This window comes from Crotalus tigris, unplaced genomic scaffold, assembly GCF_016545835.1.
Source record: "Crotalus tigris isolate CLP2741 ecotype Arizona unplaced genomic scaffold, ASM1654583v1 scf7180000019068.10715455, whole genome shotgun sequence".
Taxonomy (NCBI): Eukaryota; Metazoa; Chordata; class Lepidosauria; order Squamata; family Viperidae; genus Crotalus; species Crotalus tigris.
Genome location: NW_024097358.1, coordinates 1,383,035 through 1,405,485, shown reverse-complemented (window position 1 = coordinate 1,405,485; position 22,451 = coordinate 1,383,035). Strand labels below are relative to the sequence as shown.

At 44.0% G+C, this 22,451-nt stretch overlaps 1 protein-coding gene across 2 annotated transcripts in view; it reads left to right on the top strand.

The window, feature by feature from the left end:
- Positions 1 to 12,832: 12,832 nt before the first annotated feature.
- Positions 12,833 to 22,451, top strand: part of PCSK6 (proprotein convertase subtilisin/kexin type 6) — a 77,990-nt gene continuing 68,371 nt past the window's right edge. For both annotated transcript variants that reach the window (XR_005558623.1, XM_039359178.1), the window contains exon 1: positions 12,833 to 13,134. Coding sequence is in view for 1 of the 2 variants with exons in the window: in XM_039359178.1 (XP_039215112.1) it covers positions 12,964 to 13,134 (171 nt within the window). In the remaining variant the exon portion in view is untranslated. The remainder of the gene's footprint in view (positions 13,135 to 22,451) is intronic.

Below are 22,451 nucleotides of genomic sequence, written 5' to 3'. Positions count from 1 at the left end.
AATGGGATATAGGGTCTATATATCCTGCTCAAGCAGGGATTGACTAGAAGACCACCAAGGTCTGTTCTATTATTCTGCACTGGCAGAAGAGGAGGCCTCTCAGAATGTATGTTATTCAAAGAAGAAGACCTCAGACCTGGATGGATATACCTGAAGATCTTCGAGGCAGTGCGTGCAGTTCAATCTTTATCAAATGCTCCTTTGCTCCTGGCCATTGTAGCCCATGAAAGATATTGCCATCCATCCGGCTGGTTGGCAGGTTTCTCGGGATGGCTATAATGCAGGGGTCCCCAACCTTGGGCACTTTATGACTTGTGGACCTCATGGCTGGCTGAGGAATTTTGGGAGTTGAAGTCCACAAGTCATAAAGTGCCCAAGTTTGGGGACCCCTGCAGTATAATGGATCTCAGCCTTCTTCCTCTGAGATTCCTTAGTCATTTTGCCTTTGCTTTTTAGCCAGGGACTTCTATTCAAACAACACAATTAGTGTATAATTTGTTGTGCTCCTGGCTGGTTGCAGCTTTCAGGCGGGTTTACCTGTCTAAAAACTCAGGACAGCAACGCACAAACCCTGGAGAGCCAATTTCAATAGGCTTACAATTTGGCTGCCTGCTTGCCCTTTTCCGTAGAGAAATGTCAGCGAAAAATGTTTCTGGAAGGGAAAAAGGAGAGATCTTTCTTTCTTTTTTTCTTTTTTTTGTCTGTGGAAGCAGCAATCCAGCCCTTTCAGAGTTCTAAATGAATGTGGTCACTTACCCCCCTTCAAACAATAACAGCATCGCCAAAACAAAGATGGAACATTTGCATATGTTAATGCAAAGCAGTCAGTGCAGTGACCGTGGACGGAAATGGACCTGCCGAAACTTCCCTTGGTGCCCATCAAGCTGCTTGCCATAGATGACTTTTTCTTTAATTAAGACACTCTAAAAAGAATTAAGTGGGAGCTGGCAGGCTTCAAAACAACAGTCTTTAGCATCGGCTTCATTTCCAAAAATGCGCCTGAGATCCACATAAGTCTCACGGGGATGCTTGGGACATAAATATGGTGGGTGGCTACAGGCCAATGGTGTGGAAAGAAAAAGAAAAGAAGGAAGGAAGGAAGAAAAGGAAGGAAGGAAGGAAAAAAGGAAGGAAGGAAGGAAGGAAGGAAGGAAGGAAAAAGAAAGGAAGGAAGAAGGTAGGAAGGAAGAAAGAAGGAAGAGAAGAAGGAAGGAAGGAAGGAAGGAAGGAAGGAAGGAAGGAAGGAAGGAAGGAAAGAAGGAAGGAAGACAGATTTCAGTGAGATGTCTTTAATGCTTGTCTGCAGTAAATACCAAATCTTGGAAACAACACTGCAAAGTTACAGAACATTCACTGACCAAGAGACAAAGCAGATAGCCCTATCCAGTCAAGCTTGTTGGGTTTCTGCAGTCCAAGTGAAGTTGGGTCCGTTTAGTAGACTTGCTTGGAGAACCCCTTAAGGATCCTTGGGTTGTAGGATAGGCCTAAAAATAAAAGGAAGGACAGGAGGACGGACTACAAAGCTGATAATCTCACCAAGGAAACTGCATAGTTGAATCCACGGGGTTGCCAGCCTTCGAATTCAACCCGAAGGTAACTTTACTTGGTAAAATGGATGGGGTGGGTTAATGGAAAACTCTCTAAAACTGTCTCTGGAGCAGTATTCAATACTGCTTGGTTGTGTGAGCAGCAAACTTGGTTGTGTGTGTGTGGGGGGGGGAGCTTTTAACATGTCCTCGGAAGCAATTGCCTGATTTTGCTTGGCGATAGAACTGGCTCTGCAAAGAAGGCGGACCCCTTTGGACAGGGGTCTTCAAACGTGGCCCTTTTATGACTTGTGGACCAACTCCCAGAATTCCTCAGCCAGGCACGCTGGCTGAGGAATTCTGGGAGTTGAAGTCCACAAGTCATAAAAGGGCCAAGTTTGAAGACTCTTGCCTTTGGATAACCCCATCAAGGGTTGATGTTGAAAGCGGACAAGACACAGCCGGTGTGCCATCAGCTGCATTGTGAGGAGGTTACATCTTATCCTAGCTGAGGGGAGTCCAACATTATTATTGAGAAATTAATGACTTAAAGAAGAAATCCCTGGGAATCCTTTTGTCCTACTTAAAGGATAACTAGGTATGCAAATTAAACTTTCCTCTCAACTGCTGAGGTGGTTCTCTGAGGAATTCTGGAACCGGCGAGACAGCAGCCTTCTTGCAAAAGACAATGGTGGTGGAGGGGGACAGTTTTCTGTCCTACAACATGCTTTTGGATGTTCTGAATTGGCAAAAGAGGTCCTGCTGCCCTCCTGGATGTTGCAATGTGATGAGAAAGAAATCAGAAAACACCATATGCTTAGCTGTTGCCTTGGGGAAATATTTATTTCATGGTAGCTCAGATATCCTTTCCTGCTGCTACTAAATCCTTGCTTGGCATCGGAGCATCAACAAAAAGAGTGGGCCTGCAGTAGAAACCCTGCAGAGTAGCAGATCTTTCACCCCCAGCAATATTGAACTAGAACTCCCAGCGCACCTGCTTTCATAGATGATGGGAGAGCTGCTTGAAGGTATCTAGAGGACAATCCATGGTTTACTCTTGCTTAGATATACACTCAGAAATCTCTGGTTGAAATGTTGCAGGATAACAAATGGCCTTTGATAAGCCCCATGTTCTCTTCTGAAGTATTTAGATAACAATCAGTAGCTATCCTGAAGACCTAACATATGGATCAGTGGAATAATTCATATAAATTACAAGGTACGCCATAATAAATAAGCCAGAAGTAGATACAGAAGCAAACAGAATGTTTTAGGCAGCTTCTCGGTGGACCTATTAATGTAAAGTATGCATGATTCTTTACCACAATTTAATAGAGTATCCAATTGATCTAACTCTCGCTACACATATTCTTCAACTTTATGCCTGCTCTCGCTCATTACATTCAACATTAGCTGCATCTCTGCAACTTGCTAAGTCTGGACCAAACAAGCTGAAATGTTCTCTACTATAAAGGATGAATCTATTCAGAACCTGTTTTGATTCGCCAAGTAACCCTCATGAGATTCTTCCAATTTAATACTACAGTAATGGCTTGTGACTATCTCAATAAACCTTTTAAATAAAATAAATAGAGGCAATACTGTGTGTTTTTGGATTAGGTTTACGCACTGTGTGTCATAGTTGAATTATCCATATAAGCCAAGGGGTGTGGTGGCTCAGCGGTTAAAGATGTTAAGCTTTTTAGCCAGAAAGCTGGCAGCCCAGGTTCAAGACCCAAGCACTGGGTGACAGGGTGAGCTCCCGTTACTTGCTCCAGCTCCTCCCAACTAACCCTTCAAAAGCAGGCAAATGCGAGTAGATAAATAGGTACCACTTTGGTGGGAAGGTAACAGCATTCAGTGTGCCTTTGACATATAGTCATGCCAGCCACGTGACTACAGAAGTATCTTTGGACAACACTGTCTTCTTTGGCTGAGAAATGGAGATGAACACTGCCCCCTAGAGTTGGAAATGAGTGGTGAGGGAAACCTTTACGTTTATAGAAGGCAGTGATGGCGAATCTTTTAAGAGACCGAGAGCCCAAAACTGCCCCACCCTGTCCTCCTATCCCACCCGCAGGGCCACCCACAGCCTCCATGGCTCGCCACAGCAGATAATCCAGGCAGCCCAGCATTGCCATGGCAGCCATGCTCTCCGCCTGTGTCCTGCAGCATTATTTGTGCAAGATGGGGCGCGATGGTGAAGTCTTGTCCCCGCTGCCCTGGCTGCCATGTCCTTGGCTGCGTTGCTCCGCACGGGCCATGCCTGGAGGTGACTCTCCTCCAGGGGGGACTGCTAATGAGGAGGGGGCCGTGGGGGAGGTGGGCTGGGGCAACAGCATACGTGTGTGCATGCCCACAGAGAGAGCTCTGAGTGCCCCCTCTGGCATGCGAGTTATAGGTTTGTCACCACTGATAAAAGCCAATTGTAGAATAAACTAAAATTGGCTTCATCCACATAATTGTCAAAGCCATGAACCTTGGTTTATTATGACATGAAATAAGAAATTTGATATTGTACTATCATCTTACTCACCCTGCACTTGTTTAACCAGGGTTGGGGGCTTACTTGGGACTCAACATTTTGGATGATAGAAACCAGAAGTTGAAACTCAGGTCTGTTGTAGTCTGTCTCAGTTTAGCTATCAATCCATGCTATAAATAGCCCATGGCAGAGAGGGACAAGGTAGTAACTGATATATAACCTCATAATCCCTTTTTTATGGTGCAACATGTCGACAAAAACAGCCAACAGCTGGCTTCATGTAAGTTGCCAAGTTAATAGCAAGTAAATTGAAATTATAACTTAAAGTGATGTGTGAATTGGGACATTTTCTATGCGGAACTAAACTAAAATTGTTTCCCAAAAAATATATATATTCCACATAAACATGCATAGGATTGCAGCTTTAATGTATTTTTAAAATTTCCTTCTTAATTGACTGGTATGGCCTTTTAATTTGATACAGACCACAAACATTCAGGCTAGTAGATAATGGTCACCATCACTCCAACGCTTGAATCAGGTTTAATATTTGGTTTTTCATTTCTTCCCAATCTTAGAATTGCATAAACTTTCTATTAAGCATTAATCATTCTTCTGGATACCCTATTTTGTGGACAGATTGTAATTATGTCTAACAAAGACTAATAAGCTGTTTTCAAACTACGGGCACATTCCCTTCCCCTTGTCCTCCCCTTAATGAAGGAGAAACTGATGTTTAATTTAGAGCGGCTTAATTTATCAAGGCCAAGGTCCAGTATGGGTCTGCTAAAGTCCATGAATTTTGTTAACATTCCATCCTCTGGTTCACCAAAAGAACTGTGGGATCCAGTAGTGCCATCTAGCTGAAAAGTCAACCTTACTTTGCTTTCTAATAATGATCATTTGAATCTTAGGATGTGATCTACTCAAGAAGTAGAGAATGTATTTATTGTTTGAAGTGCTAGCCAGCCATACCTCTCATGAATGAAGGCGAATATATGTATGTGTCCCAGGATAATCTTGCAGGATCCAATCTGGGATGTTCATCAGGACCAGAGGTTTAGTCTTCCAAGCTTTTGGACTTGTGTTGGAGCCCATCCTTAAGGAACTTCTTTGTACCAGAATGTGTGCTTTGGGCTCTTCTGTGTGTGATATTTACGTAGTGCCTGGCTGAGTGTGGCTTCTTATTGGTTGATTGGGTTGTTGATGGCCAGCTACTAAGTCATTGGCTGTTTTCTTCTGCTGCCAAGTTCTCAGCTCCCAAGTACTTGATAAGCTGGTGGTAAATCAGCAGTCTTGTTGACTGACAAGGGGCCCGTTTCCCAGGCTTCAGTCACTGGCTATCTTTGTACCTGCTCAGCCAACAATTACAGATGAACGTAAATATATGTGTCCCAGGATAATGTTGCCAATTTGGGTGGGTCACTGGGACCAGAGGTTTAGTCTTCTGAGCTTTTGGACTTGTGCTGGAGCCCATATTCAGAGAACTTCTCTCTAGTAGAGTGTATTTACTCCTCAATGGGTAACTCTAGAGACAGGAGTAAATTCCACAGGGTGGTATCTAACTCAGATAGTTCATGCATTCAAGATGGACAATGATTAATTGTTATATGTTACTTATATGTAAGGGTGTAGGTCTATACATATGTTGCATATAGTATGTTTAAGTGTGTGTTACGTATGTGTACACTTTAAGAGCAAGCAACTAAATTTCATTTTTAATGTGTGCCATTGTGCCCACAGTAAAAAATGACAATAAAGGTCTGTCTGTCTGTGTCTATCTCTGTCTATCCATCCATTGTCTGTCTGTCTATCTATCTCATCCATGTCTGTCTGTCTGTCTGTCTATCTCATCCATGTCTGTCTGTCTGTCTATCTATCTCTATCCATGTCCGTCCATCCGTCTATCTATCTATCTATCTATCTATCTATCTATCTATCTATCTATCTATCTATCTATCTACTCAAGAACTTCCACCAGTCCTTTAGTGTCATCATGTGATATTAGCAGCCATTTCTGAATAGCGTTGAAGAGTGAAATGCCCTTTCAGGATGGTGTCCAAAGATCCCCTCTGTGAGAAGATGGGGCGAGATCTTTCCAGAGTTAGGATTTGAGAGGCTGAGGAATCTCGGACAGTCCAACTCTATTATTCTATTCTATTCTATTCTATTCTATTCTATTCTATTCTATTCTATTCTATTCTATTCTATTCTATTCCTTATTCTATTCTATTCTATTCTATTCTATTCTATTCTATTCTATTCTATTCTATTCTGTTCTGTTCTGTTCTGTTCTGTTCTGTTCTGTTCTGTTCTGTTCTGTTCTGTTCTATTCTATTCCATAATTCTATTCTATTCTATTCTATTCTATTCTATTCTATTCTATTCTATTCTATTCTATTCTATTCTATTCTATTCTATTCACCCAAATAAATGATAGGTTAAGCCCATGGAATTCTAAGACTGGGTTTAGACTGAGATATTCCCTTAGCAAACACAGGGGATTTCTGTATTTGGCTGGAAATCTATTCTTTGGTATTTGAAGTCCACCACTTCCTGTTTGAACATCATGAGACATGATAGTAATGAATTTCCCCCACAGGGCTCACATGTCTGAAAACCAATCATTGGATAAGATAACAAGATCTGCTTGGTGAGATTCCAGGAATATAATCTCTGGCTTTGACAAAGCAAGATAGATATCGTCTTTTTTGATAAAACCAAACCTCGGTTTTAGAGGCTCAGAACTCCTCATAAGCGAAATTCAGCCTCACCAGCTTGCTTATCTTCCAGTTATAAGTGGATTGCAACTTCTAGGACTCCAGGGAGCATTTGAGCTAAGAATGCTGGGAATTGTGGCCCAAGATACCTGGCAAGCGAAAGAGTGAGTAAAAGACAAAACTGCCATGGCTGAAATAACAGCATCTGCTATTGGCTGTTGACTGTCCTCCATGCTCATTTCCATCTCCACCAATAAGAGACAATCACAGGTCCCCTCTCTCTGCCCCTCCATTGCAGAATGGAATGTATTCCTCTAGACCAGGGGTCCTTAACCTTGCCAAAGCTGGCTGAGGAATTCTGGGAGTTGAAGCCCACAAGTCTTCAAGTAGCCAAGTTTGAGGACCCCTGCTCTAGACTGCACAATAAAATGATGTCCCATTAGGTGGCAGGACATGGCTGATCTTGGATCACCTCAGAAAGCAAACCAATCTCCTAGCAAGAGATAGGAAGAAAGCAGTGGTGAACACTTTGTATACTCTTGCCCAGAAAGCTACATGGACAACGCACCGAAGAAGTCACCAGGAGTTCAAGCTTGACTTGACATCAGCTTTATCCCTTTCACATTAAAATGGTAGACTTTGCAAAGGCCTCATTGGAAAAAAAAAGAGTTTTAGGGTCCCAACTGGCTTGAAGATGACCGGGCTGCCTTTTGCTGGAGTCACAAAACACCCTAGGTTAAGATGTGATTGGCCAGTTTGTCATTCAATAAGTTCTATGGTTCAATCAACATAGCATGAATATATTACAAAGTGCTGTATGGATGCAGACAGTTGAGGCAATCTAGAAAGCCAGATTCATCTAACCATGCTTTAGTACAGTGTTTCCCAAACTTGACAATTTTAAGGCATGAGGACTTCAACTCCCAGAATTCCACAGCCAGCGTTGCTGGCTGTGGAATTCTGGGAGTTGAAGTCCTCATGCCTTAAAATTGTCAAGTTTGGGAAACACTGCTTTAGTATGTTGTATGGACGTAGTCAATGGCTATACTGCTTTGAACATCCAGAAGATGGTTATGTTAATGCAACATGCCAGGGTATGTTTTTTTTTTAAATCATGGTTTATGGGGGGGAAAAACTGTTAACGCTTTGTGTTTGTGCAACCCACAAAGCCACACAAAAAAAGCAAATATAAAATCTTGGCAGCGTATATGAATCAGCCCACAAACAGGCATTTTAAAAAGGTTCAGGAGAAATGAGAAAGAAAGGAACAGAGTGAGGAAGTGCAGAAAGAAACGTAAGAAATTATCTTGCAGACGTGAACTTGCTCGCTTTAGCATGTTCCCCTACTTTTCCCCTCTAGTGTGGTACTTGAAATGGCTTCTCCTTACCCTTAATTGCTTGGCTCCCAGATAGCAGTGGCCTGTTTGCCTCACAGGCTTACTTCTGCCTTTAAATGGAAACATTCATAAAGGTGACTATGAGAAACATTCATTTCATAATTTTGCAGGCAGGGACTGGGCTGAATTCAATACAAGGGGGATTTGAAATAAGCCCCCCTTGGGGCAGGGAGAAGCAAACAGCATGGCTGCCATGACCTCAATATTAATTCCATCATACTTGGAGAAACCAGAAGGGAGATGCAGGGATAACACCTTCTTATGCCGTTAATAATTTTATATTTGAGGCTGTACTCTGCTCTTTCTCCATGACCTTCAGAGCAATCTAGAATGTTAACTTCTTGAGTTGCAGCTCAGTCTTTTCATGTGCAAAGGAGAAAACAAATTCCAAACTTTCAAGGATAGTGAGATATTGGAGAAAAAAAGTCCTTGAAGAGTTGCTAAACACCCCCAGTAGCTGATAAGAGACAATTGGATTGACTTCTGACTTGATTTTGGTCAAAGTTGCTCTTCTTCCCAGTATGCACAATCACAACCAATTGTTAGCCCTTCTTTCCCTTCTCAAGAGCAGACCCATTGTATGAGACACCCTTGGTGGTTCTTCCTTAAACGACAACAGATCAAGCTCGGTGCATCAACAAAAAAGCCGTTTCTTCCTTTAATTGTTTAATGAAGTTTGCCGGTATAAAACATCAGCTCAGCAATGGGTGGTTCCAGTTATGTATTGGCCCCATCCATCACAGGCAAAAAGCTCTGAGAATAGCTTTATGATACAGTGCTAATATTTGCTGAGTAGAAGAATTGGATGCAAATGGCCTATAACTCCCCCTCCCATACACACCCCTTTCCAGAGTGAGAGACTTCTAATTCCAGAAAAGGAAGCATGACTTTGCTGCTGAACAGAAGAGTCTGTATTTTTAAAGTTAAAAATAATAGAGTTACCACTCTTGTGCCCTGAATATGAAGATTTGAATATAAATATTTGATTATGAATATTTATTGTACACTGCTTCAAGTTCCCCTTTGAGGGAAAGGGGCGGTTTAGAAATGTGAAACATAAATAATAAGATTAAGGTCAGAGAACACACCAAGCTGAAACATTGGAGGGTTAATTGCCTAGAACAGGGGTCCCCAACCCCCGGTCCGTGGACCGGTACCGGGCTGCGGCATGCCAGCAACCGGTCCGCACAAACAAGCAAAGCCCCATCTGTGGGATGCAGGCAGCACACAAAACCACGCACTCTCCGGTCTGTGGAAAAACCTTTCTCCACTGAACTGGTCCCTGGTGCCCAAAAGGTTGGGGACCTCTGGCCTAGAATGTGTTTAACCTGTTGCTGGAAGTGAAAAAAAAACTGTTCTTTTTCAACATACTGTGGTTAAGCAAACTGATTTAGATTATGATTATATTTTCAACAAACCATGGTTAAGCAATCTGTGATTCAGAATGATGGTGTGCAAACATAGCCTACATACACACACACACACACACACACACATATATATATATATATAAAACAAAAGAAAGGACACTGGGATGAGCAGTGAGGTGCTAAAAATGGGAGGAACTAAATCAGTGTAGATATCACATATGTTGAAAGGACTGTTGAAGAAACATTTATATTTAACCATATTTATATTTATCCATATTTATAACTGAACCATGGAATAGTTTTTTTAAAAAAAATATTTTATTAATTTTAAATAACTGGAAGCATATGCACTCATTTGGCATTTTCTCTTTTTTTCTTTTTCTTTTGTTTCGCAAAGATACTTCATCACTTTTAAGAATGTCTGCCTAGAAGAATTTGTTTGCTTTGACTTAGTGTGCTGTATAAACCAGTGAACTGGGGTTTATTTAGTAATCCAAAGCGAAGAGAACCATGGTTATGCGCAAGTTATAAAATCAGGCCCCAGAATCTACTCTGTAAAATTATTAAGGAATTATATCAATTAAATGTAAATTAAAAAGCTACATCTTTATCCCACTTGAAAAAATAGAACTCTTTCACCTTGGCTGGATTGCGAGCCATCTTTAAAATAAGAAAGAAAGAAAAATACTTTTTTAAAATTTAATTTCTTTATTTTAATTTAAGGAGATGTTGATCCAAAGCACATCTTCAGCAGAACGGATCCTTTCAATTTACATACCTGGATGGAGATGTTCTGGGTTTCCCCTGACACAGGAGCTGAGGTCAGTGGAGACACGGAAATTGTTTATTAACAATTTATTTATTTTTGGTGGCCACCATCTTATGACGATCTTGGTTCCACTTTGAATGGCTTTTGGAAGACAAAGTGAGCTAAACGTTTTGGTTAATATTAAATATTTATTTGTAGCAAACTCTAATCCACTCAAATAAGTGAGGGAAGCTTGCTCAGTCTACTTGGCGCCTCTGCTGATATGTAAACCAGCTCTTCTCCTTATTTCTTTCCAAGATAGGGAGTATGTGTTTTGTCTAGTAACCTTGAATCTAAATTTCTTTAAAGATGATAAAAGGACAATGGCCTTCTGCTACCCAAACGTTTGATCCAAAGGCCGTCCAATCATCTGAGGATAAGTTGTTGAGAAGTGTATTGAAAGTACCCCAAATCCAGCAATCCATCTAAGGACCTGGAGTCTTCCAGGGGTTGAATTTCATTGACTCTCATGGAAGCAATGAGGCAAATCCCGTCAGCAAGCTTATCGATGGTAAACTTGAGGACAGCTTACTGATTAACTAAATGTTCACACCCTCTTTAAAAACATCAGCTCAACCAGCAAGCTGGCTTTACACAGTAGATGTCAGGTTAAAATATTAGTTTGTGGTTCAGGGGCGTGGGAATTCATCCATAATTTAGCACACTGGCTGTTTAGGGGTGGCGTTTGCAAAGCTCTTAAGGCAAAGCTTGTAAATGAATACAGAATGCAGAATAGAATACAGAACAACAGAGTTGGAAGTGACTTGTAGGTCATCTAGTTCAGGGGTCCCCAATGTCCCGGTTTGTGGACCGGTACTGGGCCACGGCATGCCAGCAATTGGTCCTCACAAACAAGCAAAGCCCCATCCGTGGGATGCAGGCAGCACACAAAACCACGCATCCTCCAGTCCATGGAAAAACCTTTCTCCACGGAACTGGTCCCTGGTGCCCAAAAGGTCGAGGACCTCTGATCTAGTCCAACCCCCTGGTCAAACAGATCATCCTATACCATTTCTTACAAGAGACCATCCAGTCTCTTCTTGAAAGTTTCCAGTGATGAAGAACCCACAACTTCTGAAGGCAAGCTATTTCATTGGTTGTTTTCACTGTCAGAAAATTTCTCCTTATTTCTAGGTTGAATCTCTCCTTCATCAGATAAGTCAAGGGCTACCTGTATTTAAATGCCTAGTGGATTCCTTGCTCAAGGATTCAAATAACATTTGCTGTTCAAATAACAGCAAATCTACGCCAGGCTGCTATTGTTTTATTATGATTTCCATAGACAAAGTTGTGTTGGCTTTGCACCGGGACAGACAGCCGTGTTAATCTTTCGCAGCCACAACTAAAACACTGGTGACACCTGAAAGGCAACAAATGTATTATTACAAGCTTATATTGCAATGCGTTTGTTATTCTTTTAGGAAGCCACCAGAGTCTTGTTATTTTGTTACGGGAAGCTGTGTATTTTAGCTTTAAAGTGCATTTTGGTTTTATTAGTTCGAAATCTACAGAAAGGAGTTGTTTATCCGGGCAACTCAAAGTCACAGAGTAAAAAGCTTTACCCAGAACCGAGAACCTTTTATAAAGCAAAATGGAAACAAAAAATAAAAAAAAATAAAAGCAAAAACAGACAGAAAGAGAGAAAGGTGGAGGAAAGCGACACTGCTCGCCTTTGGAATAATTCAGTTGCCTATTTAAAGCACCATCAACTTGGACAAAGCAGGCGTCAGAACGTAACAAATCCCGGTGTAACACAACCAGGGCGCCCAGGCAGGCAGAATCAATATTTGCAAAGCGAAATCAATAGGAGGAAAAGTATTGAATTTAGCACCCTCTCGGCGTCTCTGGGGAAAGGCCAGGGAGAAGGAAAAAAAGAAAGAAAAGCGGTAGCGGGGACGGATGCGGGGCTTCCCCCGTCCCCCCCCCCAGGACGAAATTGCTGACGAAGCCCAGCGCGAACCCAAGCGAAACGTCCCGCGTCTTCTTCCTAAAAAGCCTGGGCGGCGAAGCCAGGCTCGCTCGAGTCAGCCCCGTCCAACTGAGTTTGCAAAAGCCCCCGGCAGACAAGGCGAGGAGAGGCCGGTGGAGTTTGCCGTTGTGGTGCAAACACAACCACAAAGAGCCCAGCTTCGGTGGCTTGGCCGCGCCCGGAGCTCTCCAAGCGGCGGCGGAGTCAAGCAGCCTCGGGGCTCCGTTGGAGAGGCGCCGGCTACGGGGCCAAGGGGGGCTCCGGCTGGCTGGCTAGCGAGCCAAAGGCAGAATGCCAGCCGCCGCCGCCGCTGCCCGGCCTCTTTGCTGCAGCATCCTTGGCACCGGCTCCAAGCCGCCTCCTCCGCCGAAGAGCTGCGAGGAATGACCTCCGGTGCGCAGACGGGACCCGGGGAAGCAGCTCGGCTCCCGCGCGCGCGGGGGGGGAAGCCAGCCCTCCCCCCCTCCCTCCCAGCCCGGCCTCCCCCCCTCCCTCCCGGCCGGCCGCGTCCGCCTTAAGAGGTCGAGGCTCCACCCAGCGGCGGGCTAAGGCAGCCGGTCTCCCGGTCCGCGTTTACGCTCTCGGCGGGCTCGGCAAAGCGGGCCGAGCCGTCTCGCGCGCTCCGCTTCGCCCGCGGGGCTCCTTCCAGGCGCGTCCAGCTCGGGCTGCCGGCGCCGCCGCCGCCGCCATGCGCTCTTGGCCGAGCTGCCTGCTCCTGCTGGCGGCGCTGCCGGCTTGCCTGCCGGCCAGGCGCTCCCGGAGCGTCTCCTACACCAACCACTGGGCCGTGCGCGTCCTGGGGGGCGCCGGCGAGGCGGAGCGGCTGGCCTCGCTTTACGGCTACCTCAACCTTGGGCAGGTGAGGCGCGCAACTTTCGCGGGGCTGGGGGAGTCGAGGGAGGGAGGGACGGGCGGGGGTAGGGGAGACATCACCCACCCACCCACCTGGTTTCCCCCCCTCGCCTTGCCCGCACTTGCCCCGCGCCCTGCGCTCCCGCCAGCAACTTTCCCCACGCGTGGGCGCCGCGTGTTCTCCCGCGAGCCTCCTGGAAGGAGGAGGCGGCGGCGCGCGGAGTGGAAAGCGGCGCGGGGAGCGGTGCAAAGCTTTTGGAGGCGAAGAGCGAGATCCTGTCGTAGTTAGCCCAAACGGAAGGCAACTTGCTCTCCTTCTTTGGCGAGGGAGAAACTACGTCGCTCGTCCGAGGCTGAGATTTTGTTCCCCCACTTTTTTTCTTTTTTGGGGGGGCTAAATCTGGCGAGGCCAGGCGACGCCTGTCAGGTTAGCCCGGGCGCGGCGCGATCCTGACCGAAGTCGCCTCGCTGAGGTCCAGCCGCCGCATCAACCGGCGCCGCTTCCTTCCGAGCAGGCACGGAGAGGATGGCGCGACAGGCTGGGCTTCCCTCGTTCCCCCGACGTGCGTCCCAGCCGGGTCGATTCCCCATTGATTTCAAGCGCGCGCGCGGGGGGGGGGGTTGTCCGTTGCCTTGCAAGCCAAGAGGACTTTCCTCGACTGGATGGGTGCCTTGAAAAAAATTGGTAGCAGATGTATGTTCCTTTGAGCTGAAGCCCAGCGCCTCCCACCCGCCCCTTGTCCGCTGGAAGGGGGCTTTTGAGCTTAGCAAAACCTTGAGCATCCCATTCAGCTTGCTTGACTTTTTGAAAACCAGTGGCAGATCCCTGATTTTATTTTTTTATTTTTTTTGTACCGATCTGCTGAGGTGTTATTTTACAGATGAGATGCCCAGGCACCTTGTGGTGTAGTAGTAGTAGTAGTAGTAGTAGTAGTAGTAGTAGTAGTAACAACAACAACAACAACAAAAAAGTCTGGATAGTGGACGTGGCAGTGCCTGGAGACAGCAGAATAGACGGGAAAGAACTGGAGAAGATAACAAAATACAAAGACCTACAAACAGAAATAGAAAGATTGTGGCAAAAGCAAGCAAGAGTAGTACCAATAGTAATAGGCTCCTTGGGTGCAACCCCAAAACAACTGGAGCACCACTTGAACACCATTGGCATTGACAAATTCGCCATTAGTCAATTGCAAAAGGAGGCCTTACTAGGAACTGCTTCCATCCACCTGTAATACCATCAACCATCCACGTCTGCCTATCCCAGGTCCTGGGTAAGGACTCGATAGGTAAACAAAATGCCAAATCCAGTCTGAACATCTGGCTGACTGTGCGATGATCCATAATAATAATAATAATAAAGTTGGAAGAGACCTTGGAGGTCATCTAGTCCAACCCCCTGCTCAGGCAGGAAACCCTACACCATTTCAGACAAATGGCTGTCCAGTCTCTGCTTAAAAACTTCCAGTGTTTGCGCATTCACCGTTTCCGGGGGCAGGTTGTTCCACTGGTTAATTGTTCTAACTGTCAGGAAGTTTCTCCTTAGCTCTAGGTTGCTTCTTTCCTTGATTAGTTTCCATCCGTTGCTGCTTCTTGTCAGCTTTGGAGAATAGCTTGACTCCCTCTTCTTTGGGGCAGCCCCTGAGATACTGGAAGTCTGCCTTGGACTAAGGACCCCTTCCAGACTGGCCAAATGCCACCTTTAGGTTTTCTAGGTAGGGCACTACCACATTGAGAGTTGGAACCTGTGCGGCTCCATTTGTTCCAGCGCAGGGAAATTCTTGGCTGGCTTGAAGAAGAGAGGCTGGGGTTTTGAACTCGCTTCCTCTATGGCCAAACCTAGATTATTTCTCAGGTTGTTTCCCCGGATGGGTGTCCCATTCTTCCTTGAGCAAAAAGTTTGAAGGAGGGCTCTGCTGTCTATGGAGATGCTCCATCACCCAGGGTTGTCCCAAAGGTGCTTGTTGTTGTTGTTGTTTTTCTTTGAAAACGTTTCTCTCATCCAAGAAGCTTCTTCAGTTCTGAGTTAGAACTGAAGAAGCTTCTTGAATTAGAAGTGAAACTTTTTTGAAGAAAAAAAAAAGAAACAAGAAAGTCCAGTTGCCTTTTGGAAAAGCACCTTTGGGAAGGCTCTTCTGGTTTTTAGGAACAATAATAGCCAAGCTATTGTCTACTTTGGCTAAACTGCCCCAATCCCTCCTACATATACACCCACCCATCCATATACCACACCCTTCCACCTCCTTGGCTGAATTTGTGACTCTTTCAATGTTTTTTCCCTCCCTCTCTCCCCCCCCCCATCTCTCCCCTTTTCTCCACCCTTCTTCCTCATCTTGGCTCAGGGCCAATTAACGTTTAATCTCCATCCTCAACTTTTTGCAGAAGACTTTTGTGTCCAAGGGACTAGGAGTAGAAATTTGCAAAAAGAGAGGACACAAAAGGTAATTACTTAGCAAGAACACGACAGCTGAAAGAAAAGGGCAGAAAACAACAACAACAACCAGAAAAATAACCGGAGAAGGATTCCAGAGGGGACTGCCTGTTGGAAATGAATCAATATTTAATTTTTACCCGGCAAAACATGCCCTTATCAATTTAATACCATTTATAAAGCTATTTATATATTTCTTCCCAGCTGCAATATATATAAGATTAATTGATTTCTCTGTGGGTGTCTTTATTTATTTATTTATTGGGGCAGAAGGAAATGAACAGAGGAGGAAGACTTTGAAATGTCTGCAAAACTGGAACTTTTGAGATTCTTGACAGTATTTTATCCCCCCCCCCCTTGGTGATCGTACCTGGCAGATTTATCAGATTTTAATAATGTCTTTTTTTACTCCATCCCATTTCGGAGTTCAACAGGATCCTTTGGACTAGGCTAGGGAGTCTGTTAATACAAGTGTAAAGCCGCTGGCTGCATTCATGCTGAAACCCAAACTAACCAAACATATACATGTATTAGCTTAGCTGAGCTTGTTTTTAAAAATCAATCCATGCAATTAGGATATGGTTTACTATAGGCTTCCTGGCTTAAACCACGGCTAATCATAGGAAAAATACATTGTGCAGACCCACCTTAAAAATAATAGATGGTTTATGCAGTAGTTTTAAGTCATGAGGACCCTTGTTGGTTAGTCTTCGTAAACTGGGTGAATTGGTGCAATACATCATGGTTAAGGGATATAGTGCAAGCCCAATGATCAAAATACAGACCACTGTCTTTCCTAATGAACGAATCTCAGGATGGGAGATGCTTTGCTTCAAAAGGCAAGGATAAAGTGAAAGAAATTTCTAAGACGTGAGGGTACCATACCAGGGAGGAGATTGACAAGTCGGCCTGTGCTCGGGAGTATGATGAGGAGAGACCCAACATCTAAGACAGGATAGCTGTGAATAGCGATACATCAGCAATAAGAGCAGGTGGGCACTGTTCTTCATTAATATCCTTTGTGTAAGCCAGTGGTTCTCAACCTTTCTAATGCCGTGACCCCATAATACAGTTCCCCATGTTGTGGTGACCCCCAAGTGGGTGTGGCCACCAATATGAGGGAGTAGGACAGCTAGGGAAAAGGGAAAAAAATGGCGGACAGCGTGGTTTGGCGACCCCCGTGAAATGGTCATTCGACCCCAAATGGGGTCCCGACCCACAGGTTGAGAACCACTGGTGTAAGCTTTCCATCAGCTTCTGATTGTAAGAAGACGATGCTGGCTTTGGGCCAGGGCTGATGGGGATTGTAGTCCATTGCTTATAGTCCAAGAGGAGAGTCAGGATGATTTGTTTTAGGTTATATTGTGTTTGCGTCTGGCTCTGACAAAGGCCATTCTGCAGATTATGAATTTCTGGTCATCTCCTTTGGTTTGCAAGTGGAAGAAAGGATTCCTAACACATGTCTATGGAGATTCTCAATCATCCAGGTCATAGTTGTCTCAAAGGTGCTTTTTCACAAGGCAGCTGGACTGGTTTTTTTGTTTTTGAGGAAGGAGAATAATACATTTTGCTTTTCATCCAAGAAGCTTCATCAGTTGTAACCATCCACCACAAGTGATGAAGCTTCCTGGATGAGAAGCGAAACGTTGTTGACTTCGTCCTCAAAAAGCAGTCCAGTTTCCTTTTGAAAAACCACCTTTGCGATTCTTAGCACGCTTTCTAATTATTCTGGTGGTGGTAAACGAAGACTAGATAGTACTGCTTGAGATTACAAGGTGCTCGTGTGGTTGAATTAATGACTGCATCTTCTTCCATGCAGGTTAAAAGTGGACTAGTCAAGGAGAAGCTGAATGTATGGTTCCTTAGCATGCTTATGATTTCTGAACTGAGCTTGTGTGGATTGATAAGCCAAACCGTGGCTTGCTTGTTGAGTATGTTGTTTGAACCCATCCATTATCTGTCAGTCATGGCTGTTTATCAGTTGTATGAACCCACAACTTAAGCCAACATGATCACGGCTGTAGTGTAGAGCAGGGATAGGCAACCTCGGCTCTTTTATGACTTGTGGACTTCAACTCCCAGAATTCCTGAGCCAGCATGGCTCAGCTTGGAAATCTCTCCCTTTCCCCTCAGCATGGCTGGCTCAGGAATTCTGGGAGTTGAAGTCCACGAGTCATAAAAGAGCCAAGATTGCCCATGCCTGGTCTAGAGTGATATATCTAAGACACAAGGGCAAGAAGGAATTTAGTTCAGGTGAAGGCACTTTGATCAGTGCCTGGAATCAGGCATCCCATGAAGCCTTAAGGTAGCTTGTTTGTGGTTTAGCCATTGTGATTTATGGTTTAACGCAAAAGGAAAACCCAACTGCTTTAATATTCATAGCAGATTTTAGAACAATGGGAGGCCAGCTAACTTCACTGGGCTAATGTTTCTTGATTTATTTATTGGGCAGTTTATTTTGGAGGTCTTCTCTGTCCCTTTTTCATTTCTTGCAGGACAGCTTTACCCCATGTTCTGATCCAGCATCCATCTTGTTGACTTTTTTTTTTTTCTGGAGATCTGGAGATCTCCAGGGTAACCTTTGGAATGAGGACAGTAAGTGGACATAGCCTGTGCAAAAAAAAAAGAGAATTTAAAAGATTGAGTTCTTTTATCAAGGACATTGATAAGTTATCAGGGGTTAAGATGTACATGATTTTCCCACGTGATTAGTAGAAAGCCAGAAAAGAAGGGAACATTGTTAGCAAATATCTAAGCAATCGGTTCGAGTTTAAAGAATTCTTCAAACCATAATGCTGTGCCGTTTCCCATCTGCAGGACTTGTTGCTGTCTGGGAGAGGATTCAGTGCCATGGATTTAAATGGAACCTTTGGCTGCCCTGCATATCTTGTGGCCAATAATAATTACAGAAGGTGCTTCTGATGCTTTACAGAAAATTCTCTTTGCAGAAAAGTCTCTGTGCAAGAGACTGAATTCTTACATAGTCCATATGGCACAACATGATAGCAAAACTAATGTTTGCAAAAACAAGTAGACAGCAGTGCTCAGAAAGGGCCAGGTTATCTCTTAGGTAAGTGGTTCTCAACCTGTGGGTCGGGACCCCATTTGGAGTCTAACGACCATTTCACGGGGGTCGCCAAACAACGCAGTCCGCCATTTTTCCCCCCTTTTCCTTAGCTGTGCTACTCCTTTTCATTCTGTTGGCTTTTGAAAGCCAATAGAATAGACTCTCTTGAACAGAGTCTAATTCTATTGGCTTTCAAAAGCCAATAGGAATTGTCCAGGCTGTCTCTGCCCTGCTGAGCCCGCCAAAAGTCCCCTTCTGCAAACGGTGCTGCACCAGTTGAGTAGTCCTCGACTTATGACCGGTTGAGTAGTCCTCGACTTATGATCGGTTGGGGGGTCGCGGCATTAAAAAGGTTGAGAACCACTGTCTTAGGTGGAACAGAAGGAAAAAGATATGTCAGCGATGTTAAATACTTTTCTGCTTTTTCTTAAAACACAGCCGTTGGTTAACGCTTCCCACATTCTTAAAAAACAAACAAACAATATTTACCAGAATTTGGGGGAAGGTTGCCTGACCGGTACAATTCTCTCTGTGGGCTAAAGCTTGACATTTTGCCTGTGTGTGTCAATGGACTGAAGTTCATATTGGTCAAATCCCCCTGAAGAAGTTTGTCCAGCTGAAAACGCTTTCCAGCGTTTCTTTGAGTTTTCATTACGATGACCTCTGCTGAACTTTGATTCTCTCCCGATGTCCTGCGGTCTCTTTTTTTCTCCTTGTGTTCTTCAGCTGCAGAGAAGGTTTTGATTTTTTTTTTTTTTTAATCCTTGCATATTGCTTTCTGTGCTGGCTCAGTACTGTTTCTTGGTTCGCTGCTTCTCTCTCTCCCGTAGGAAGGCAATTTGTCTGGGTGCTAAAAGGACTGGTGATAAATTCTAACTTAACTTCAGTCTAGTTAAGCCAACAAGCTTTGATGTTAAATATTTAATGTGCCTGGGGGCAAAAAAAAAAAAAAGGAGAAGATTGAATTGACTGACATGCAGTCAGATAAATGTTCTGGAATCAATAGCTACGGTCTACTCTAAGGCTATGCAAACTTATGGTGGATTCACACAATCCTCTAAACTCCAAATTAACCATGTAGCAGGGTTTATGCAATAGACTGAACCAGAGTTCAGCCAAACATAGGGTAGCTCTCTTTTACAAACCATTGCATACCGACCTCTTAAGAGGTTGTAATGTAGATTAATTTCATAACTAGATTTAGTGTTCTTCCAAGCAGAAGAAGAACTTGAAGACCGGGTCACACAATATAATAGACAATATAATATTTTGGCCCCGGTGTGTTAGCCAAACCCAGTCATCTGCATTAATTTAATCCATTTTGAGACCTAGGATAAGTTAGCATGATGGGTGAATCACCTCCAGAAGCATTTAGTCTCCCTTGAGCTACAAATCTTATTAGGAGTTGAGGTAGAGTTTCAATTGGTCCACATCATTTATGTCCTTGGATTCAATAATGGGATATATGAGACGATGGCCTACAGGTAATGATGACATAGAGCGGGCGATGACATAGAGTAGAACTTTCTCATCACTTGTCCTATGGAAGATCTCTCTCTACAGCAGGCATGTCAAACTCGCAACGTCACGTGATGTCGTGCAACGTATTGGGACTTTTTCCCCATTACCGGCAATGGGGTGGGTGTGGTTTCAGCATGATGCATCTGGCCCGCAGGCCAGCAGGTTGACAGCCCTGCTCTGCAGAATGCCAGGCTCCCAGAGTGACTTGTTTAGATACATCTTTTAGAGTACCGTAAATGCCGGCGTATAAGGCGACTTCCGCGAGCGCTGAAATCGGCGCCAAAGACGGGGGTCGTCTTATACACCGAGTCGTCTTATATGCCGGAAATACTGGTAGTTTCCGGTGTATAAGACGACGTTCTAGGAATGCGGCTCGGCTATAAAGACGGGGGTCGTCTTATACGCCGGGTCGCCTTATACGCCGGCATTTACGGTTGCTTTCCTCAGTCATAGGTTCCCTCTAACCCAGCGTTTCCCAACCTTTTCTATACCCTGCATCCCTAGAACGCTTCTGATATATTCTTGCAATCCTTACAAAGTTCAAAATAACGGCCACGAATTATGCATGTATATATTACAATTTTGAAATTTGTAAACCCAAGTTTTTGCACCCCCTGGAATATTGTCTCGCACCCCTGGTTGGGAACCCCTGCTCTAACCATCTGCCTCTAGCAGACAGTACAGGATAATAAAAACAAAGACAATTAGGCTGAAAAATCATTTTTATCCCAAAGCTGTAACCGTATTAAATACCACTGTATAACGCAACACTGAAGTGCAATATTAGGGGCAGCGCAATGGTGAATGGAATGTGAAGGATGTGTGAACCCAGCTAGCTTTCATGCCAAAGGCAGAACTACAACTCATCATTTCCTGGTGATTGGCCCAAAGTCACCAAAGCACTACAAAGCGGTATGTAAGTCTAAGTGCTATTGCGACTAGTGTCGAGGTTAAGTCAAGCATTTATTTACCTCCAGACATCTGGTAAAGCAGAGGTAAAAGTGGCTGAGCAGACTGTGCCAGTAATGGTAGAAAGAGAATGATGGGGGTTGGTGGGCACCTGACAGAGTTTGCACAATCCTTCATGATTGGCTAGTTTGTGGCTCTGCAGATTGTGTGAGCCCAGGAAATTGGAATAATTCAGTTTTGGTGAAGCTGTTGAGTGTTGTGTGATTACAGCAATAAATCAGGCTAAGACGGTAGAGTACCAATGTTGAAGTACGATTAGCCAAGAAGCTCATGAGTTATCTGGGGCAGTTGTCTCTCATTCTCACCAACTTCTTGCATGGGATGATGTCTAAAACCACCATTAATTTATGATATGGTGTGTTGTACAAGCCAGAAAATTAGGTCACTCAGAAAAGCATGCAACTAGTCATTGGTAAGTATGTTCAAAGGCCATGGGGATGCTAGCTGAGGAATTCTGGGAGTCGAAGACCACAAGTCATAAAAGGACCAAGTTTGAAGACCCCTGCTCTACTTTGACCTGCTTTGACTTAATTCCCTTTAGATATGGTGAACTGCAATTCTCATCACTTTGGCCATGCTGGCTACAGATAATTAGTTAGGATATGGCATCTTTGGAAGGCAGAAATGGAGAAGACTGAATAACCTATTCAAAAAGAGAAAAATTGGAATCACACTAAGCCAGGCTTTCCCAAGCCCAATACCATATACTTGGACTTTAACTTCCAAAATTCCATTGCAAACATGTTCATTTCTATGAATTCTGGTACTTAATATTATACCTTTGGAGACTGCCCCTAAACTAAACAAGCCTGACTTTTTTAAACAAAACAAAACAAAACAAAACCCTGATTTGTTTTATAAGTCTTACTGCTTGGCTTCCCGTGCCACAATATGTTAAAACCAACCCCATGAAAACTGTTCCCAGCTCATTTGTAATAGAAAAGCTTGCAGCTTGCTCACTCTACAGCTCTTTTGGTGATATAGTTTTCAAAGGTCTGTTTAATGAGATGACTTGGAAATGTTTTATTGAACACTTGAAAACTCCTGCCAGATTAGATAGCCCTGATCTAAATGGGCTATTAGTTAGACTAACAAACAGCTGAAGTTATTGAAAACAATTGGCGTGCTAGGGAGAGAAGATTCCAAGCAGAGTTTGGAAATAACTCCAGCTGGGTTTCTCACATGCTTTTTCTCAATGTTGTAGGAAGCCTTCCTTGAATTAGTTCTTCATTTGTTTATTAAAACAGAGTCTTGTTGCAGACATCTGTGCCCGAAGGAAACTCTAGTTTCTATGATGCTGTGTCTTTTTCTTTGGCCTTCAATTTTTTTTTAAAAT